This window comes from Anomaloglossus baeobatrachus, chromosome 2 (genome assembly GCF_048569485.1).
Source record: "Anomaloglossus baeobatrachus isolate aAnoBae1 chromosome 2, aAnoBae1.hap1, whole genome shotgun sequence".
Lineage (NCBI taxonomy): Eukaryota > Metazoa > Chordata > Amphibia > Anura > Aromobatidae > Anomaloglossus > Anomaloglossus baeobatrachus.
Genome location: NC_134354.1, coordinates 42,590,312 through 42,610,992, shown reverse-complemented (window position 1 = coordinate 42,610,992; position 20,681 = coordinate 42,590,312). Strand labels below are relative to the sequence as shown.

General features: G+C 49.0%; 1 protein-coding gene across 4 annotated transcripts in view; it reads right to left on the bottom strand.

The window, feature by feature from the left end:
• Positions 1 to 19,831, bottom strand: part of GART (phosphoribosylglycinamide formyltransferase, phosphoribosylglycinamide synthetase, phosphoribosylaminoimidazole synthetase) — a 133,615-nt gene extending 113,784 nt beyond the window's left edge. For 2 of the 4 annotated variants that reach the window (XM_075335010.1, XM_075335013.1), the window contains exons 1-2: positions 19,771 to 19,831; positions 17,265 to 17,411 (exon numbers count right to left, since the gene is read on the bottom strand). In XM_075335010.1, the coding sequence (XP_075191125.1) occupies positions 17,265 to 17,409 (145 nt within the window). In that variant the 5' untranslated portion in view covers positions 17,410 to 17,411; positions 19,771 to 19,831. Of the gene's footprint in view, positions 1 to 17,264; positions 17,412 to 19,516; positions 19,611 to 19,679; positions 19,745 to 19,770 lie in introns of those variants that run through there. The other 2 variants (XM_075335012.1, XM_075335011.1) reach the window with 2 other exon arrangements.
• Positions 19,832 to 20,681: the final 850 nt, after the last annotated feature.

The following is a 20,681-nucleotide window of genomic DNA, read 5'->3' as shown; positions in this document are numbered from 1 at the left end:
CGCCGTGATCTGCTGTCCACTCTTCCTCCACCTCTCACCCCCGTGATCTGCGCTCTGCTCACCTGTCTCCCCCGTGATCTGCGCTCTCTCACCTCTCACCCCTGTGATCTGTGCTCCCTCACCTGTCACCCCGTGATCTGTGCTCCCTCACCTGTCACCCCCGTGATCTGTGCTCCCTCACCCGTCACCCCCGTGATCTGTGCTCCCTCACCTGTCACCCCCGTGATCTGCTGTCCGCTCTCCCTCACCTCTCACCCCCGTGATCTGTGCTCTGCTCACCTGTCTCCTCCGTGATCTGTGCTCTGCTCACCTGTCTCCTCCGTGATCTGCGCTGCGCTCCCTCCCCCACCTCTCACCCTCCCCGATCTGCTGCCTCCTTCATCTCCTGTGATCCAGCTGCCCAGATCCATCCTGTAGGGTAACTATCCCCAATCTCACCTCCCACTCCCCTTCCCACCCATCCCCCCCACCCGCTCCCTCCCCCCATCCTCTGCCGCTCCTGCATCGACTGCGCCCTCTCCCATCCGCCCCCACCCTATCCCAGCCGCCGTCTCACAATCACAGATGCTCCCTTTAGATGCCGCTGCCCCCCATCTGCTGCCGCCCCATCAAGCCGCCCCCCCCCCCCATCTTCCGCTGTTTTTTTTTTCTATGCCATGGGGGTCTAGTTTCCAAAATGGGGTCACATGTGGGGGAACTCCACTGTTTCGGCACCTCAGCGGGTCTCCAAACAGCATGGAATGCGCTAATTATCCCAGACAATTTTGCGTTTGAAACGTCAAATGACGCTCCTTGCCTTCCGAGCCCTGCTGTGCGCCCAAACATTTTATTTCCACCACATATGAGGTGTCTGTGTACTCAGGAGAAATTGCACAATACATTTTATGGTGCAATTTTTCCTGATACCCTTGTGAAAAAAAAAGCTACCTGGTTGAAGTAACAATTTTATGGTAAAAAATTTTTTTTTTATTTTCACAGCTCAACTCTATTAACTTTTGTGAAGCCCCCAGAGGCTCAAAGTGCTCAATAAACATCTAGATAAATTCCATGAGGGGTCTAGTTTCCAAAATGGGGTCACATGTGGGGGAGCTCCACTGTTTCGGCACCTCAGGGGCTCTCCAAACGCAACATGGTGCGGCTAACGATTCCAGCTAATTTTCTGTTCAAAAAAGTCAAATGGCGCTCCTTCCCTTCCAAGTCCTACCGTGCGCCCAAACAGTGGTTTTTCGCCACATATGAGGTATCTGCGTGTTCAGTAGAAATTGCCCAACAAATTTTGGGGGTTCATTTAATCCTGCTACCCTTGTGAATATGCAATATTTGAGGCTAAATTAACATTTTTGTTGCAAAAAGTAAAATGTTCATTTTTTCCTTCCACATTGCTTTAGTTACTGTGAAGCACCTGAAGGGTTAATAACCTTCTTGAATGTGGTTTTGAGTAGCCTGAGGGGTGCCGTTTTTGGAATGGTGTCACTTTTGGGTGTTCTGTGTCATGTAGACCTTTCAAAATTGCTTCAAATGTGATGTGGTCCCTAAAAAAAGTGGCTTTGTAAATTTTGTTGTAAAAATGAGAAATTGCTCATAAACTTTGAACCCCTATAACTTCCTTAAATTTTTTTTTTTTTCCCAAAATTGTTCTGATGTAAAATAGACATGTGGGAAATGTTATTTATTAATTATTTTGTGTCATATGTCTCGTTGGTTTTAGAGCATAAAAATTCAAAGTTTGAAAATTACAAAATTTTCAAAATTTTCGCGAAATTTCCGTTTTTTTCACAAAGAAATGCAAAAAATATCGGCCTAAATTTACCACTAACATAAAGCCCAATATGTCACGAAAAAACAAACTCCGAATCACCGGGATCCGCTGAAGCGTTTCAGAGTTATAACCTCATAAAGTGACACTGGTCAGAATTGCAAAAAATGGCCTGGTCTTTAGGGTCAAAATAGGCTTGGGGCTGAAGGGGTTAAGGTCCCAGGGATCCAGAGGCCGCCGGTAAGGCGGAATGATGTGAGATGCGCCCTGCATGAAGGTGCGCACCTGGGCCAGTCGGGCGATACGCCGCTGGAACAACACTGACAGAGCAGAGACCTGTCCCTTGAGGGAATTGAGGGATAGTCCTAGCTGCAGACCGGACTGTAGAAAGGACAGGATGGTCGGCAAGGAAAACGGCCAAGGAGCATGGCCGGAAGAGCGACACCAGGACAGGAAAATTCTCCAAGTCCTGTGGTAAATCCTGGCCGAGGAAGACTTCCGAGCCTGAGTCATAGTGGAGATGACCTCGGAAGGAATGCCTGAAGCCATAAGGATCCAGGACTCAAGAGCCACGCCGTCAATCTGAGAGCCGCAGAATTCTGGCGGAAAAAAAACGGACCTTGTGAGAGAAGGTCTGGGCGGTCCGGGAGATGCCACGGCACCTCTACGGACAGACGGAGCAGGTCTGGGAACCAAGCTCGCCTGGGCCAGTCTGGGGCGATGAGTATGACCCGACGGCCCTCCATTCTGATCTTGCGCAGGACTCTGGGCAAGAGAGCTAGAGGGGGAAACACGTAGGCCAGACGGAACTGGGACCAATCCTGAACCAGCGCGTCCGCCGCCAAGGCCTGAGGATCGTAGGAGCGAGCCACGTAAACCGGGACCTTGTTGTTGTGCCGGGATGCCATTAGATCCACTTCCGGAGTGCCCCACTTGCGGCAGATTGACCGGAACACTGCCGGATGCATGGCCCACTCGCCGCTGTCCACGGTTTGACGGCTGAGATAATCTGCCTCCCAGTTTTCTACGCCTGGGATGTGGACTGCGGATATGGAGGACTTGGAGTCCTCCGTCCACTGAAGGATGCGTTGAATTTCCAACCGGGCTAGGCGGCTGCGAGTCCCGCCCTGGTGATTGATGTAGGCAACTGCTGTCGCGTTGTCTGACTGGACTCGAATGTGCTTGCCCGCCGACAGGTGGTGAAAGGCTACGAGAGCTAGGAGCACAGCTCTGATTTTCAGCACATTGATCGAGAGGGCTGATTCGGACAGAGTCCAAGTGCCCTGTGCTCGGTGGTGGAGAAATACTGCTCCCCAGCCGGAGAGACTGGCATCCGTGGTGAGAATCACCCAGGACGGGGCCAGAAAGGAGCGTCCCTGGGACAGAGAGAGGGGCCGAAGCCACCACTGAAGAGAGCTCCTGGTCTGTGGCGACAGAGCCACCAGCCTGTGCAAGGAAGAGGTCCACTTGTCCCAACAGCGGAGAATGTCCAGCTGCAGGGGACGCAGATGGAACTGGCAAAGGGAACCGCTTCCATTGACGCCACCATCTGACCCAGCACCTGCATGAGGTGCCTGATGGAATGACGGGGGAGCCTCAGCAGAGAGCGAACCGCCAGATGAAGGGACTGCTGTTTGACTAAGGGCAGCTTCACAAGTGCCAGCAGAGTCTCGAATTGCCTCCCTAGGTACATAAGTTCCTGGGTCGGGGTCAGAGTGGACTTGGGCAGATTGACAAGCCACCCGAATTGAACAAGCGTGGCGAGAGTGAGCGAGACACTCCGCTGACAGTCTGCACTGGATGAAGCCTTGACTAGAAGGTCGTCCAGGTAAGGAATCACTGCCAACCCCTGGAGGTGCAGAACCGCAACCACTGCTGCCATGACCTTGGTGAATACACGAGGGGCCGTGGCTAACCCGAAGGGGAGAGCCACGAATTGGAAAGGTTCCTCTCCGATTACAAAACGTAGCCAACGCTGGAGTGAAACTGCGATTGGCACATGCAGATAGACATCTCTGATGTCGATGGATGCTAAGAAATCTCCTTGGGTCATTGACTGATCGCAGAGATTCCATGCAAAAATGCCGCACCTGAACATGCTTGTTGAGAAGCTCGAGATCCAGGTCGGAAGGCACCGTCCTTTTCGGGGACTAGGAAGAGATTTGAGTAGAAATCTCAGAACCGTTCCCAGTCGGGAACTGGTACAATTACTCCATTGGCCTGCAAGAATGCCACGGCCTGTGAGAAGGCGGCGGCCTTGGAGCAGGGGGGAGTTGACAGAAAAAATCTGTTTGGCGGCTGGATAGAACTCTATTCTGTAGCCGTGGGAGATGGTATCCCACACCCACTTGATCGAAGACGTGTTGAAACCACACGTCGCCCAAGTGGGAGAGCCTGCCACCGACCAAAGGACGTTGCTGGCGCGGCCAGATAATCAAGAGGAGGCTGCCTTAGTGGCAGCAGCTCCTGCGGACTTCTGAGGACGCGGCTTCATGCGCCAGCTGGTTTACGGACCTTGGCTGAGTTAGTGGACGAGGCCGAGGGCTTAGAGGACGACCAGTTAGAGGAACGAAAGGAACGAAACCTCGACTGGTTCCTGCCCTGGACAGGTTTCCTGGGTTTGTAGCATGGAAGTACTCTTCCTGCCAAAAGCTTCCGTAATAATTTCATTCAGTTGTTCACCGAATAGACTGGTCCCAGCAAAAGGGAGCCCAGCAAGGAACTTCTTAAGAAGCATCTGCCTTCCACTCTCGAAGCCACAGGAGCCTGCGGATAGCGAGGGAAGTAGCCGAGGCCATCGCAGTGCGGTGACAGTCTCCAGCATGGCAGACATGGCATAGGATGAAAAGACTGAAGCCTGGAAGTTAAGGCAACCATTTCGGGCATAGAGTCCCTGGTGAGGGAAAGAATCTCCTCCAGAGAAGCAGAGATGGCTTTGAGAGCCCGCACTGCTGCAAGAGATGGGGCGAACGAGGGCCCTGCCGCCTCACCAGAAGGTCAACCTGGCGGACAGTGGAATCCTCAGAGAGGTGCCGTCAGCCACTGATTCAGCCCGGACAGTTGTAAGTCTAGACACCGGAGGGTCCACCCTTGGGAATGAGCCCACTCCTTGACCACCTCTGGTGGAAGGGGAAAACAGTCATCAGAACCACGCTTTGGGAAGCGTCTGTCAGGACAGGCTCTGGCCTTGGTCACAGTGGGCTGAAAAACTGGAGTGGTTAAGGAACACACTCCTTGTTCTCTTAAGGTATACTGATGCCTTTCTGCCAGAGTGGAATGCACCCCTGATACAGGCGGATTGAGGTCCAGTACAAATATAATGGACGCAATCAAATCATTAGCATCTGCGTCACCGTCGGACAGATCAATGGGGTACATGAAGTAGCGTCCGAGCCCCTATTAAAGGCATCCTCCTCGTCCTGTGACTCAGCTCGTGAATCAGAGCCACGGGACGAGGAAGGAAAGGGGACCCTTCGTCTCCATTTTAGGATGACGGGGTCTGAGACCAGATGAAGAATCCTCTGTGAGCTTTGCTGAGCGAGCCGTAGCAGCAGAAGCGCCCTGAGAAGGGGGCTGATGCATGCTCAGCAGTGTCCGGGACAGCTGTCCCCTGGAGAGAGGGATTCTACCCAAACCGGGGGTTCAGCCACCGGAGCCGGAGCAGCCGGAGGGACCACTGATGAGCTTCCAAGTCTACATGCAGTGCATATTAAGAACAGCCTTGCAGCCTTGCTCTGATGTGAGACATGCTGCAGAAGTGGGGGCTCTGTCCAGAATGACCCCCAGCAGAGTATATAAACAGAGTATATAAGCAGCTACACAACCGGAGGTTGTGGCTTGCCAGACCGTGTTACAGAGAGACATCTCTGTGCCCTTCAGATCCCCCAGCCCAGGCCCCCATTTGTCACAATGTGGTTATGCAGACATTGAGAACGCTGATAAAATGGCGCCGGAGCGAGGAGAGGGGGCGGGGCCTACTCTGAGAGCGGGATCCGGAGGGCAAATGAGGAATAGAGGGGAGGGCCCGTTCCCTGGGCTGAACAGCCGCTGGGCGGAGCCGCACTGTCCCTCTGCATGACTGACATGCAGGGGCAGTGAAATCGAAACTAGGCCTCAGGCGAAGCCGGGGCCTAGATTTAAACATGCGGCCAGCGTGCAGGCACCATCGGCGCGGTTCTCCAGTGAAAACTGGAGAACCGGCTGGAAATGTTAACACAGTCATATAACACACTCTCCCCAATATATAAAGTACAAGGGACCCCTGGAAAGACCACTTTCTGTGGTAATAACGTCTCAGTACTTAGCTTGTGAGACGCAGGTGCCAGGTCCCTGGGGGGTGAGCGCTCCATCCGGCAGGATCCTGAAAGGGCTGCGGATGGAGACCGGTCTCCTGCAAAGCAGTGAGAACCGTGATGGCTCCCACTTCAAGCCAGAGCCTCAGGGGATGGTGAAGGAGCACGGCATGTGAAGGCTCCAGCCTTGTAAAATCAACCTTAACAGCACCGCCGACACAGTGGGGTGAGAAGGGACATGTCGGGAGTCCAGATTGGACCCGCTTTTCTTCCAAATCTTTGAAATCAAAAATCAAAAATCAGAGGATGCATGTGTGTGTGTGACCTCCTGAACACAAAGCATTGAACTGGTTGGATTTGTCATCCAGGGGGTGTATATGCTCGGAGGGAGGAGCTACACTTTTAGTGTAGTACTTTGTGTGTCCTCCGGAGGCAGAAGCTATACACCCATGGTCTGGGTCTCCCATAAGGAACGATGAAGAAATAAAGAAAACTGTTTGAATTAGGTGTGTCCAAACTTTTGCTCTGTACTGTGTGTGTGTGAATATAATATATATATATATATATATATATATATATATACACACACACATATATATACACATACACCCACCCCTGCCTCAGCGCCATGGCCCCCCCCCGCACACGTTCTCGGCGGATATAGAATATATAATATATATATACATATACACACATATACATATATACACATATATATATATATATATACACATATATATATATACACACATACATACATACATACATACATACATACACACACACACACACACACACCTTACATGTTCACCTCCATCACTCCAGAGTCTACAGAGCAACGTTCTTTGGCTCACTGGGGGTCCCACCGGTCAGACCCCCATCTTTACTGCAGGACCATGGAGATGATGGGAGCAACGTACAAGGAGGGAGAGGGATCTACTACAAATAATGAATTCACAGGGCTCGTGTACACTAAACATTCATGAGGATTTGTGGGAGCATAGAAGCCTATTGTGAAGAACAGCCACTCAGGCCCTGATGTATTACTTTATTAGCAGCTTATTAGGCTAGTTTTTGGCATTTTACACTTTTAAATTGCCACATTTTTAAAAGTCTGTTTTCTAGAGATTTTATTTATACATGCATGAATTTTTTTGCAAAATTTTCAATATTTTAGAGGAAAATGTGGCTGAGGGACAAAAAAAAAAAAAAAAAAAAAAAAAAAAAAACACGACACACTGGTTTACTGGAGCCAGTCAATAGATAGACACACACACACACAATAGGCATTGGTGGGCTTCAAAAGGACTAATTAGACCAACACGTTATAACGATGCTGAGGTTGGTTTCTTATTCGTCAGTGTCTTATTCGGCAATTTAGTTTTTTCAGTTTTTTATGTGTTTAACAAAAATAACACATCACAATAATAAAATACAATGCACTGATGTGCCCTAATATAAATACACTCAAAATCAGCTGCGAAAATTATAAAACTGGCAAGAAAATGGGCATCAAAGTGGGCACTGAAATATGTTAGTGAAAGGGTTAAATGGCTTTGGGCCACTGATCTAAAACCAAAGAAGGGAATTTTGTTTACTTACCGTAAATTCCTTTTCTTCTAGCTCCAATTGGGAGACCCAGACAATTGGGTGTATAGCTACTGCCTCCGGAGGCCACACAAAGTATTACACTTAAAAGTGTAAGGCCCCTCCCCTTCTGCCTATACACCCCCCGTGGGATCACTGGCTCCTCAGTTTTAGTGCAAAAGCAAGAAGGAGGAAAGCCAATAACTGGTTTAAAAACAAATTCAATCCGAAGAAACATCGGAGAACTGAAACCATTCAACATGAACAACATGTGTACCCGAAAAAACAAAAAACCCTAAGAAAACAGGGCGGGTGCTGGGTCTCCCAATTGGAGCTAGAAGAAAAGGAATTTACGGTAAGTAAACAAAATTCCCTTCTTCTTTGTCGCTCCTAATTGGGAGACCCAGACAATTGGGACGTCCAAAAGCAGTCCCTGGGTGGGTAAAATAACACCTCGTGATAGGACCGTAAAACAGCCCTTTCCTACAGGTGGGCCACCGCCGCCTGAAGGACCTGTCTACCTAGGCTGGCGTCCGCCGAAGCGTAGGTATGCACCTGATAATGCTTGGTAAAAGTGTGCAGACTCGACCAGGTAGCCGCCTGGCACACCTGCTGAGCCGTAGCCTGGTGCCGCAATGCCCAGGACGCACCCACGGCTCTGGTAGAATGGGCCTTCAGCCCTGAGGGAACCGGAAGCCCAGCAGAACGGTAGGCTTCAAGAATTGGTTCCTTGATCCACCGAGCCAAGGTGGATTTGGAAGCTTGCGACCCTTTACGCTGACCAGCGACAAGGACAAAGAGTGCATCCGAGCGGCGCAGGGGCGCCGTGCGGGAAATGTAGATTCTGAGTGCTCTCACCAGATCCAACAAATGCAAATCCTTTTCACATTGATGAACTGGATGAGGACACAAAGAAGGTAAGGAGATATCCTGATTGAGATGAAAGGGGGATACCACCTTAGGGAGAAACTCCGGAATCGGGCGCAGAACCACCTTGTCCTGGTGAATCACCAGGAAAGGAGATTTGCATGACAGCGCTGCTAGCTCGGACACTCTCCGAAGAGACGTGACCGCTACTAGAAAGGCCACTTTCTGTGAAAGGCGAGAAAGGGAAACATCCCTCATAGGCTCGAAAGGCGGCTTCTGGAGAGCAATTAGAACCCTGTTCAGATCCCAGGGCTCTAACGGCCGCTTGTAAGGAGGGACGATATGACAAACCCCTTGCAGGAACGTGCGTACCTGAGGAAGTCGTGCTAGGCGCTTCTGAAAAAATACAGATAGCGCTGAGACTTGTCCTTTAAGGGAGCCGAGCGACAAACCTTTTTCCAAACCGGATTGTAGGAAGGAAAGAAAAGTAGGCAATGCAAATGGCCAGGGAGAAACTCCCTGAGCAGAACACCAAGATAAGAATATCTTCCACGTCCTGTGGTAGATCTTGGCGGAGGTTGGTTTTCTAGCCTGTCTCATGGTGGCAATGACCTCTTGAAATAATCCTGAATACGCTAGGATCCAGGACTCAATGGCCACACAGTCAGGTTCAGGGCCGCAGAATTCCGATGGAAAAACGGCCCTTGAGATAGCAAGTCTGGTCGGTCTGGTAGCGCCCACGGTTGGCCTACCGTGAGGTGCCACAGATCCGGGTACCACGACCTCCTCGGCCAGTCTGGAGCAACGAGGATGGCGCGGCGGCAGTCGGACCTGATCTTGCGCAGCACTCTGGGCAACAGTGCCAGAGGTGGGAACACATAAGGTAGCCGGAACTGCGACCAATCTTGAACTAAGGCGTCCGCCGCCAGAGCTCGGTGATCGTGAGACCGTGCCATGAAGGCTGGGACCTTGTTGTTGTGCCGGGACGCCATTAGGCCGACGTCCGGCATCCCCCAGCGGCGACAGATCTCCTGAAACACGTCCGGGTGAAGAGACCATTCCCCTGCGTCCATACCCTGGCGACTGAGAAAGTCTGCTTCCCAGTTGTCCACGCCTGGGATGTGAACTGCGGATATGGTGGATGCCGTGTCTTCCACCCACGTCAGAATCCGCCGGACTTCCTGGAAGGCTTGCCGACTGCGTGTTCCTCCTTGGTGGTTGATGTATGCCACCGCTGTGGAGTTGTCCGACTGAATTCGGATCTGCTTGCCTTCCAGCCACTGCTGGAAGGCTTGTAGCGCAAGATACACTGCTCTGATTTCCAGAACATTGATCTGAAGGGTGGACTCTTGCTGAGTCCACGTACCCTGAGCCCTGTGGTGGAGAAAAACCGCTCCCCACCCTGACAGACTCGCGTCCGTCGTGACCACCGCCCAGGATGGGGGTAGGAAGGACTTTCCCTTTGACAATGAGGTGGGTAGAAGCCACCACCGAAGAGATTCCTTGGCCGCCTGAGAAAGGGAGACGTTCCTGTCGAGGGACGTCGACTTCCAGCCCCATTGGCGGAGAATGTCCCATTGTAGTGGACGCAGATGAAACTGCGCGAAAGGGACTGCCTCCATTGCTGCTACCATCTTCCCTAGGAAGTGCATGAGGCGTCTCAAGGGGTGTGACTGGTGTTGAAGGAGAGATTGCACCCCTGTCTGTAGTGAACGCTGTTTGTCCAGCGGAAGCTTCACTATCGCTGAGAGAGTATGAAACTCCATGCCAAGATATGTTAGCGATTGGGTCGGGGTTAGATTTGACTTGGAAAAGTTGATGATCCACCCGAAACTCTGGAGAGTCTCCAGCGCAACGTTCAGGCTGTGTTGGCATGCCTCTTGAGAGGGAGCCTTGACAAGCAGATCGTCTAAGTAAGGGATCACAGAGTGTCCCTGAGAGTGCAGGACTGCTACTACTGCTGCCATGACCTTGGTGAAGGCCCGTGGGGCTGTCGCCAGACCGAAAGGCAGAGCTACGAACTGAAGGTGTTCGTCTCCTATAACGAAGCGTAGAAAACGCTGATGCTCTGGGGCAATCGGCACGTGGAGATAAGCATCCTTGATGTCTATTGATGCTAGGAAATCTCCTTGAGACATTGCGGCGATGACGGAGCGGAGGGATTCCATCCGGAACCGTCTGGTTTTCACGTACTTGTTGAGAAGTTTTAGGTCCAGAACGGGACGGAAAGACCCGTCCTTTTTTGGTACCACAAACAAATTGGAGTAAAAACCGTGACCTTGCTCCTGAAGAGGAACCGGGACCACCACTCCTTCTGCCTTTAGAGTGCACACCGCCTGCAGAAGAGCATCGGCTCGGCCGGGAGGCGGAGACGTTCTGAAGAATAGAGTTGGAGGACGAGAACTGAACTCTATCCTGTACCCGTGGGACAGAATGTCTCTCACCCAACGGTCTTGGACCTGTGGCAGCCAAATGTCGCCAAAGCGGGAGAGCCTGCCACCGACCGAGGATGCGGAGAGAGGAGGCCGAAAGTCATGAGGAAGCCGCCTTGGTAGCGGGTCTTCCGGCTGTCTTTTTTGGGCGTGACTGAGCCCGCCAAGAATCTGAGCTCCTCTGATCCTTTTGAGTCCTTTTGGACGAGGAGAATTGGGACCTGCCCGAGCCTCGAAAGGACCGAAACCCCGACTGTCCCCTCCTCTGTTGGGGTTTGGTTTGTCTGGGCTGAGGTAAGGATGAATCCTTACCCTTGGACTGTTTAATGATTTCATCCAAACGCTCACCAAACAGTCGATCACCAGAAAATGGCAGACTGGTTAAGCACTTTTTGGACGCAGAATCTGCCTTCCATTCCCTTAACCACAAGGCTCTGCGTAAAACCACGGAGTTGGCGGACGCCACTGCCGTACGGCTCGTAGAGTCCAGAACAGCATTAATCGCGTAAGACGCAAATGCAGACATTTGAGAGGTTAAGGATGCCACCTGCGGAACAGATGTACGTGTGACCGTGTCAATCTGTGTAAGACCAGCTGAAATAGCTTGGAGTGCCCATACGGCTGCGAATGCTGGTGCAAACGACGCGCCGATAGCTTCATAGATGGATTTCAACCAGAGCTCCATCTGTCTGTCAGTGGCATCTTTAAGTGCAGCCCCATCTTCCACTGCAACTATGGATCTAGCCGCAAGCCTGGAGATTGGGGGATCCACCTTGGGACACTGGGTCCAGCCTTTGACCATGTCAGGGGGAAAGGGATAACGTGTATCCTTAAGCCGTTTGGAGAAACGCTTATCTGGATAAGCGTGGTGTTTCTGGACTGCCTCTCTGAAGTCAGAGTGGTCCAGAAAAGTACTTAATTTACGCTTGGGATACCTGAAATGGAATTTCTCCTGCTGTGAAGCTGACTCCTCCACCGGAGGAGCTGGGGGAGAAATATTCAACATTCTATTGATGGACGCTATAAGATCATTCACTATGGCGTCACCATCAGGAGTATCCAGATTGAGAGCGGTCTCAGGATCCGAATCCTGATCAGCTACCTCCGCCTCATCACACAGAGAGTCCTCCTGCTGGGACCCTGACCAGTGTGATGAAGTCGAGGGCCGCTCATAGCGAGCTCGCTTAGGCTGTCTGGGACTGTCGTCCGTGTCCGAGCCGTCACCCTGGGATGCATGGGACACCCCCGGAGCCCGGAGCTGTTCCAACTGAGGGGGACCAGGGAGCAATGATTCAACAGTGCCCATGGTCTGAGTTACTGGTCTAGACTGCAAAGTTTCTAGAATTTTAGTCATAGTCACAGACAATCTATCAGCAAAAACTGCAAACTCTGTCCCCGTCACCTGGACAGTATTCACAGGTGGATCTCCCTGGGTCACCTCTAGCAGAGGCCCCGGCCGAGCAGTTGCCACAGGGGCCGAGCACTGCACACAGTGGGGGTCAGTGGAACCTGCCGGTAGAGTAGCCTCACATGCGGTACAAGCAGCATAGAAAGCCTGTGCCTTGGCACTCTTGCTTTTTGCGGATGACATGCTGTTGTCTCCTCTGAGCAATCTAGGAGGGTATATAGCCAAGAATCACCAGCGACCGTACAGTGCAATGTATAGCATGCAAGCATAAAAATACAAATGTACACTTCGGCACTAGTGGGGTCAGCACCAGAGGTGCCGCTTACCGCCCGCTCAAACGCGGGTGTGTGGTCGCCAGAATCCCGTGTCTGGGTCTCCCAGAACTTGTCTCCTCTCTCCAGCTCAGACTGCACACAGGAATGGCTGCCGGCGTTCAGTGAAGAGGGGCGGACCGTGGGCGTGCCTCAGACAAAGTGCGGGAAACTGGCGTCCCACTGTGCCCAGTGTGAGGGCTGGAGTATGTAAAGTAGACTCCAGCCCTCTGCGCTGACATTCTGTACAGCGTCCCGCCCTTCCCCTGACTGGCAGGCCTGGGGGCGGGAACGAAACGAAACTAGGCCGCAAAAGCCGGGGACTCGAGTAATAAGCGCGGCCGTCATATATGCACGGCCAGCGCGGAAGTCCCCGGCGCACCACAAGTCCCAGGCGCGCCGCAGCGTAAACTGACAGCAGCGGCCGGCGCGGCAGTTCCCAATACATAGACTCACTCAGCAGAGCTGTAGTGAGTAGTGGCACAAGCGCGCGGCGCTATTGTCCCCGGCGCACTAACACACCCAGCAATGCTGCAGTGTGTCTGCGTCTGTATGGGGACACAGAGTACCTTGATGTAGCAGGGCCATGTCCCTGACGATACTCAGCTCCATATCCAGCAGATTCCCCCGGGGCTGTGGATGGAGCACAGTCTCAGTGCCTGGAGACCGGTAAAATCCCACTTCACCCAGAGCCCTAAGGGGGATGGGGAAGGATGCAGCATGTGGGCTCCAGCCTCCGTACCCGCAATGGGTACCTCAACCTTAACAAACACCGCCGACAAAAGTGGGGTGAGAAGGGAGCATGCTGGGGGCCCTAGTATGGGCCCTCTTTTCTTCCATCCGACATAGTCAGCAGCTGCTGCTGACTAAACAGTGGAGCTATGCGTGGATGTCTGACCTCCTTCGCACAAAGCATGAAAACTGAGGAGCCCGTGATCCCACGGGGGGTGTATAGGCAGAAGGGGAGGGGCCTTACACTTTTAAGTGTAATACTTTGTGTGGCCTCCGGAGGCAGTAGCTATACACCCAATTGTCTGGGTCTCCCAATTAGGAGCGACAAAGAAATTGCATATCTAGTGACGCCCCCAATCGAAAACAATTGACTCCAGCCTGGCCTTAAGGGGTTTGGGGCACCAGAACTGGCATCAAAGTGGGCACACAGCCAATTTTCACAGATTTTAATAAGTAATTGGTGTTTTTGAGGTGTTAAATGGCTTTGGGCCACTGATCTCACACCACATTTACATACCTAGTGATGCCACATATCAAATTCAGATCACTCCAGCCTGGCCCAAAGGGGTTCTGGGCATCAGAACTGGCATCAAAGTGGACAAAACCACAGTTATCACAGATTTGAACAAGTAACTGGTGTTTTTGAGGGTTTAAATGGCTTTGGGCCACTGATATCTCACCATAAATACAAACCTTTACTATTCTCATTCACTTTGGTGCATCCAAATCTCCTTCATAATTTGGTACAAATCTGCACAAGTCAAAATCTTCACAAAATTCCACTCATTTAAGGCTACTTTCACACTTGCGTTGAGCGTCATCCGTTGCATTGCGTTGTGTAACGGATGCAACGGATGTGTTGCATATAGTGGCACAACGGATGCTGCAAAACAACGGAATCCGTTTTGATTTTTTTTTTTTTTACAGTTTACCGGCGGCAGACTATTGTGAACGATCAGCTAATCGCTCCCAGTAGCCAGCCGCCGGGTGATCAGCTGATCGCTCAGCCGCCGAGCCGAGGCAGGTGTGTATGTGTATGTGTATTATATATATATATATATATATATATATATATATATATATATATATATATATATATATATATATATATATATATATATATATATATATATATATATATATATATACGGAGTAGGGGGCGGGGCCGAGCGGGGAAGTGTCGGGCTCCCTGCACACGTGGCCAGGGTAAGTATCGCGTAAAGCACTTTGCTTGGTTACCCGATATTTATCTTGGTTACTGGTGCAGGGAGCCAGAGAGAGCATGCACAGTGAAATCCTAAGGATTCCGCTGCTCAAAAAAACGTTACATGCTGCGTTCCTCCCGCTGGGCGGAAGCAACGCAGCGTCGCCCAGCGGAAGCAACGCAGGTCCTTTTGGCACAATACATCATCCATACACGTCTATGGGAAGCAGCGGAATCCGTTAACGAATTCCGCTGGTTTCCAATAGGGCGGATTGTGACGGAAGGAAAACAACACAAGTGTGAAAGTACCCTAAGACAGACTGGAGTTACTTGACTTTGATGCCAGTTCTGATGCCCAGAACCCCTTTGGTCCAGGCTGGAGGGATCTGAATTTGATGTGTGGCATCACTAGGTATGTAAATGTGGTGTGAGATCAGTGGCCCAAAGCCATTTAACCCCTCAAAAACACCAGTTACTTATTCAAATCTGTGAAAACTGGGGTTTTGCCCACTTGGATGCCAGTTCTGGTGCCCAGAACCCCTTAAGGCCAGGCTGTAGTCACTTGAGTTTGATTGGGGGCGTCACTAGATATGCAATTTTGGTGTTAGATCCGTGGCCTAAAGCCATTTAACCCTTTCACTAACATACTTTGGTGCTTACTTTGATGCCCATTTTTTTGCCAGTTATATAATTTTCAAAGCTGATTTTGAGTGTATTTATATTAGGGCACATCAGTGCCTTGTATTTTATTATTGTCATGTGTTATTTTTGTTGTTAAACGCATAAAAAACCCCCTGAAAAATACTAAAACAGCCGAATAAGAAACAGCCGAATAAGAAACAGCCGAATAAGAAACAGCCGAATAAGAAACAGCCGAATAAGAAACAGCCGAATAAGAAACAGCCGAATAAGAAACCGCCGAATAAGAAACCGCCGAATAAGAAACCAACTTAAGCATCGTCACGTTATAACTCATATACAAAACAAATCCATCAGTAGGAACCTGCTGATGGTTTTCAAGTAAATCATTTTTATTTGTCTTTATTTTTTGTGGGAAGGGGAGGGCGGGGTGGAATTGGGGGTAGGAGACAGTCACAAATCACAGATCAACTATGTCATGCAAAACTATAGACCATGAAACAATGACCTCTGGAAGATTTTATGTTTTTTGACATATTTCTCCTCATTCTGCATGAACGATTTCAGGAAGCCATAATGATCAGACGATTCTCCATGTGATCCACACATGATGGACGCAGGATGTAGGGAAGATAATTTAATTGTGCCTCATAAGAGAATCTGTGAAGAGTCCATGTCTGATGACACTAGTGTGCTGCCACAACTCAGGTGACGGCTGGAAGAACGGATTTTATTGCCATGTCATTATAAAACTCTCTATATTCTCTATGCTGTAACTTCTATAGAATAACATTATATAGTTTTATTCACCATAAACTAAGATTTATTTTGCTATATTAATTGAATGAAAGGAAATTGGGCGGCACTTTCACAATAACTTCCTTTTTATAAAATGCTTATTTTGGAAGAAAAAAAAAAACAAAAAAAAAAAAACTTTACACACCTCACTAGATTTACTCAGCATAAAGTGACCTGCGGTGCGAGCTTGAATTCTGCAACCTGACAATTTCTCTTGCGAGCACACTGAGCGTTATGGGAGGGTTTCCCCATAGAATCATATTAGATGAAACAGTTGGGGAGGGAAGAGAAAAAAAAAAAAAAAATCTAATACTCACAAACAGGCTTGCATTTTCGCCGAGGAAACAAATGTAGTGCACCCATGACTAGACTAAGAAGGTTTTGGAAACACCAATACCAGTAAGTAACAAAAACAAAAGGCGTTTTATTTAAAACATGACACCAAAAAGAGGCAAAAATGCAATAAAAAAAATGCAAAAAAAAAGGCCCTATGCACACACTGCAGCTTTTATTTCTCCAGCATAGTCTATGAGATTTCAGATTTGGAGGACGCACATTGCATATTTTCTGGGTTGCATTTAGTGGTGACTACAAAAATGCAGCATGTGAATTTTTTTACATTTTTCCCTGCTTTTTTTCCCACCCTAATCTAAAAGGTGCAGAAAACCTGCAACATCAAAAGTTCATGGCCAAAAAAAAAAAAAGTGGTGGTGGTGGGAGAGGGGGATCCCTACAATATTAAATACTGGCATTGCTAGTGCCATCACACTCCCTCCAAGTCTCAGCAGAACCTGTTTCTCTTGAAAAACCATCAAAAGGGAAAGTGACAGAGAATGACAATCTAAATCAGAGGTTCCCAACTCCAGTCCTCAAGGCACACCAACAGTGCATGTTTTCAGGATTTCTTTAGCATTGCATGGGTGTTGGATTCAGCACCTTTGCAGGTGATTAAATTATCACCTGTGCAATACTAAGGAAATCCTGAACACATGCACTGTTGGTGTGCCTTGAGGACTGGAGTTGGGAACCTCTGGTCTAAATTACCGTAGTTTTTTGGGGGGGGGGATTAAATATATGAAGCTGATTAGTTTGGCTCAGGAGAACAGCAGGCTATCTGAAAATCACAGAAGAGTGAATGCAGCCTTAGCCCCACCAGAAGGGGCCCGCGGGACCTACCACCAGAAGGGGCCCGAGGGGTCCGCAGGGCCAACACTTAGTTGTACAATACCAAAACCTACCAGAATTTAGGATCTTCCCGTTATTGGCAGTGCCTGCATTCCCCGGGGCCACCAAAACTTGCTTGACATGGCCAGATTGGGCCAGTTTCCAGGCTAAAGCATGTTCTCTGGCTCCACTACCGATCACAAGAACTGTTTCAGCCATCTCTGCCGAAAGTATAAAAAGAGAAGTCAAGAAATAACATATTAGCGGCATAAGCAGAATTGTTTTATGGCTATAGAAAGTTGGGAAGATAAAGATAAATAGAAAACAAAATTATATACACATACAAATCCACAACAAAACTTCCCAGCTGCAACATAGCGCAAAAACTGCAGTTGTCACATTCCGAATAACTATTAATGACAGCAATCAGCAACATGAACTAGAAAAAGGCAACAAAGTGCAGTGTCCCTGGAAGAACCAATGCACTATAAGGCTATGTGCGCACTTACCGGATTTTTCGCGGATTTTGCCGCGGATTTGCTGCATGTTTCGCTGCAGAAAATGTTCATAACATCTCTGCAGTGAATCACCAGCAAATCCTATGGAGAAAAAAAATCCTGTGCGCACTGGGCGGAATTTGACAGCTGCGTGTTTTGCTGCGGGAATCCCGCAGCAAAAACAAGTGCATGTCACTTCTTTTCCGCACAGCGCTGCGGGATTTCTCTCCATTGACTCAATGTTAATCAAGAAATCCCGCAGGGAATAACGCAGGCAGCAAATTCTGTGCGGTTCACTGCGTTTTCCTGCGTTATTCCCTGCGGTATTTTGCGGTTTACCTCCGGTAATGTGCATCACTTGCTGCGGTTTTGCAGGGAAGTGATGTCATTACAGGAAGAGGAAGCCGTGCACAGAGTAAACACACACACAGATCACACACATCACAGACACAGAACACAGACACAGACACATAGAACACACATAGAAAGAAAACGGAAATATAGGAAAAAAAGCACGTGGGCTCCGCTGCATATTTACCTTCCAGCCGAGGTAAGCACACAGCGGCGGCCCGGTACTCTCAGGCTGGGGAGGGAGAGGGGCAGGGGTAATGTCCCCCGCCTCACTCCCCCTCCGGCAGCCGAGAATATCAGCCGCAGCTGCCCCGGCACTGTCGCATGCAATATGAGACAATACCGGCGTGTCCTCGGCTCTTCTTGCCACCGTGTAGCAGTGGTGGCAAGGTAATACAAGGGGTTAATGATGGTGGGGGACCACCGCCATTAACTCCAGGCTTGATCATGGCAGCGTCTATGACAGCTGACATGATCAACCCGTAAGTAAAGTGAAGAAAACACAGACACCGAAAAATCCTTTATTTTAAATAAAACAAACAAGCCTCGTTCACCATTTTATTAACCCCTCCCGCACCAAAGCTCCGGCGTAATCCAGGTCCGACGTCCAGCGCTGCTTCCATCCAGCCGCGACTGTCACAGAGACAGGCTGAATGAAAGCAGCAGAGGTAATTACCGGTCATTTCCCACGGCCGGTAATGTGAACTCACTGCCGACCGTGGGAAATGCAGCGATCTGTCATCTATCTCTCTATCTATCTATCCCTCTGTCTGTCTATCTATCTATCCCTCTATCTATTCTTCTGTCTATCTACTCTCAGAATTAAATGACTTTTTTTTTTTTTTTTTTTTTTTCTTCAATGTGCTTTATTGCATTGAAAGCAATAAAGCACATCCCAACCCGCACGCGGCAAAACCGCGGCAATACCGCGAATAATACCGCGGTAAAACCGCAGCAAACCGCGGCAAACCGCATGCGGTTTTCGGGTGCGGTTTCCCGCGTTTTTTTACCGCGGGTGCGGTAATCTTTGAGGGCATGCGGAATTTTCTCAAGAAAATTCCACTTCCCAGTGCGCACAGAGCCTTAAGATAAACTATTTGAGTATATATATATATATATATATATATATATATATATATATATAAAATTTCATTTATATAGCGCTATTAATTCCACAGCACTTTACATACACTGGCAACACTGTCCCCATTGGGGCTTACTATATATATATATATATATATATATATATATATATATTTAGATTGTAAGCCCCAATGGGGACAGTGTTGCCAGCGTATGTAAAGTGCTGTGGAATTAATAGCGCTATATAAATGAAAATTTTTATTATATTATATATATATATATATATATATATATACACACACATATATACATACACGCACTATACAAACTATAGTAAGTGCACTATGCATGCAGTACATATATAGCACATACAGTAGAGCTGTAGTTACACTCACCCCCAGCTCAGTATACAGCCGTCTGATGCACTCAGCCGCCCCCACGTGTCTATGCGACCCCCAACTGACTGCACAGCCCCATATGTAGCGGTTACAATGCACCACCACACTGCCCCCTGCCGGCCGCGTGTATATCACAGCCCGTACAGCTGCAGACTCTCACCCGGGATTTGCTGCAGAGCTGCCGCTTCTCCGTACTGGGCGGGTATGATAGTTAATATTACTGCCTATGTCCCGGTATTAGTAGCACTCACCGGGAAGTATCACAGCAGAACCGACCCACGTGTTCTGTACAGGACCCACCGGGGAAAGGAGGAAACCTACAGCGGGCAGCGCGGATCTGTGTCTCCAGCGCCACCTGCCGGTCGGAAGACTTTACTGAACTTTTGAAAAGTTTTTTAAACTTGAGACAGTGCATAGCAAGAGTCTAATGATAATTATTCCTACATGTCCTCATTTATGACTGATTTATTTTATTCATACAGGGTGTTTTTGATTATTTTTTTTTAGCCAAAGAAAACATGCATTAAAAAAATCAACAGTTTAAGAGGTGATTTAAAGTTATTTATAGGCTGGTAACATGTCGCACAACCAAAAAACTTTGTGCAACTTATCGTACTGCTATTTTTTTTGCACTGTTGAAGGTCATTTAATAATAGGGCGTAAAAAAAGCAAAAGAGCTGGACAAAAAGTATGAGTTTGTGCAAAATTAAGGCTACATGCGCACGCTGCGTTTTTTTGCTGCGTTTTTGGCTGAAGTTTTGTTGTCAGAACTTTCTGAAATTTGACTTCCCAGCAAAGTCTATGAGAAGTCACATTTGCTCTGTGCACATTGCAGTTTGTCAGCGTTTTATTTGTCAAAAGTTTGTGACAAAAAAATGCAGCATGTTCATTCTTCCTGCGTTTTTGTCAACATTTGTCACAAAAACGCAGCAAAAACGCATGTTGTCAAAAACGCACCTACAATTACAAGCATTTTTTGTGACATTTCCAGGCTCTCTCTGACAAGGTGCAGTTTTGGCTGCAGTTTTGGCTGCAGTTTGTGAACACAAAAAGATGCAGCGTGCGCATGTATGCTGCTACATGGCATGTATCATGGGACGGCTCCTGGTATCGTACAGGACACAGAAGGATGGAAATACAGGAGCAAAGTCCAAGGAAGGGA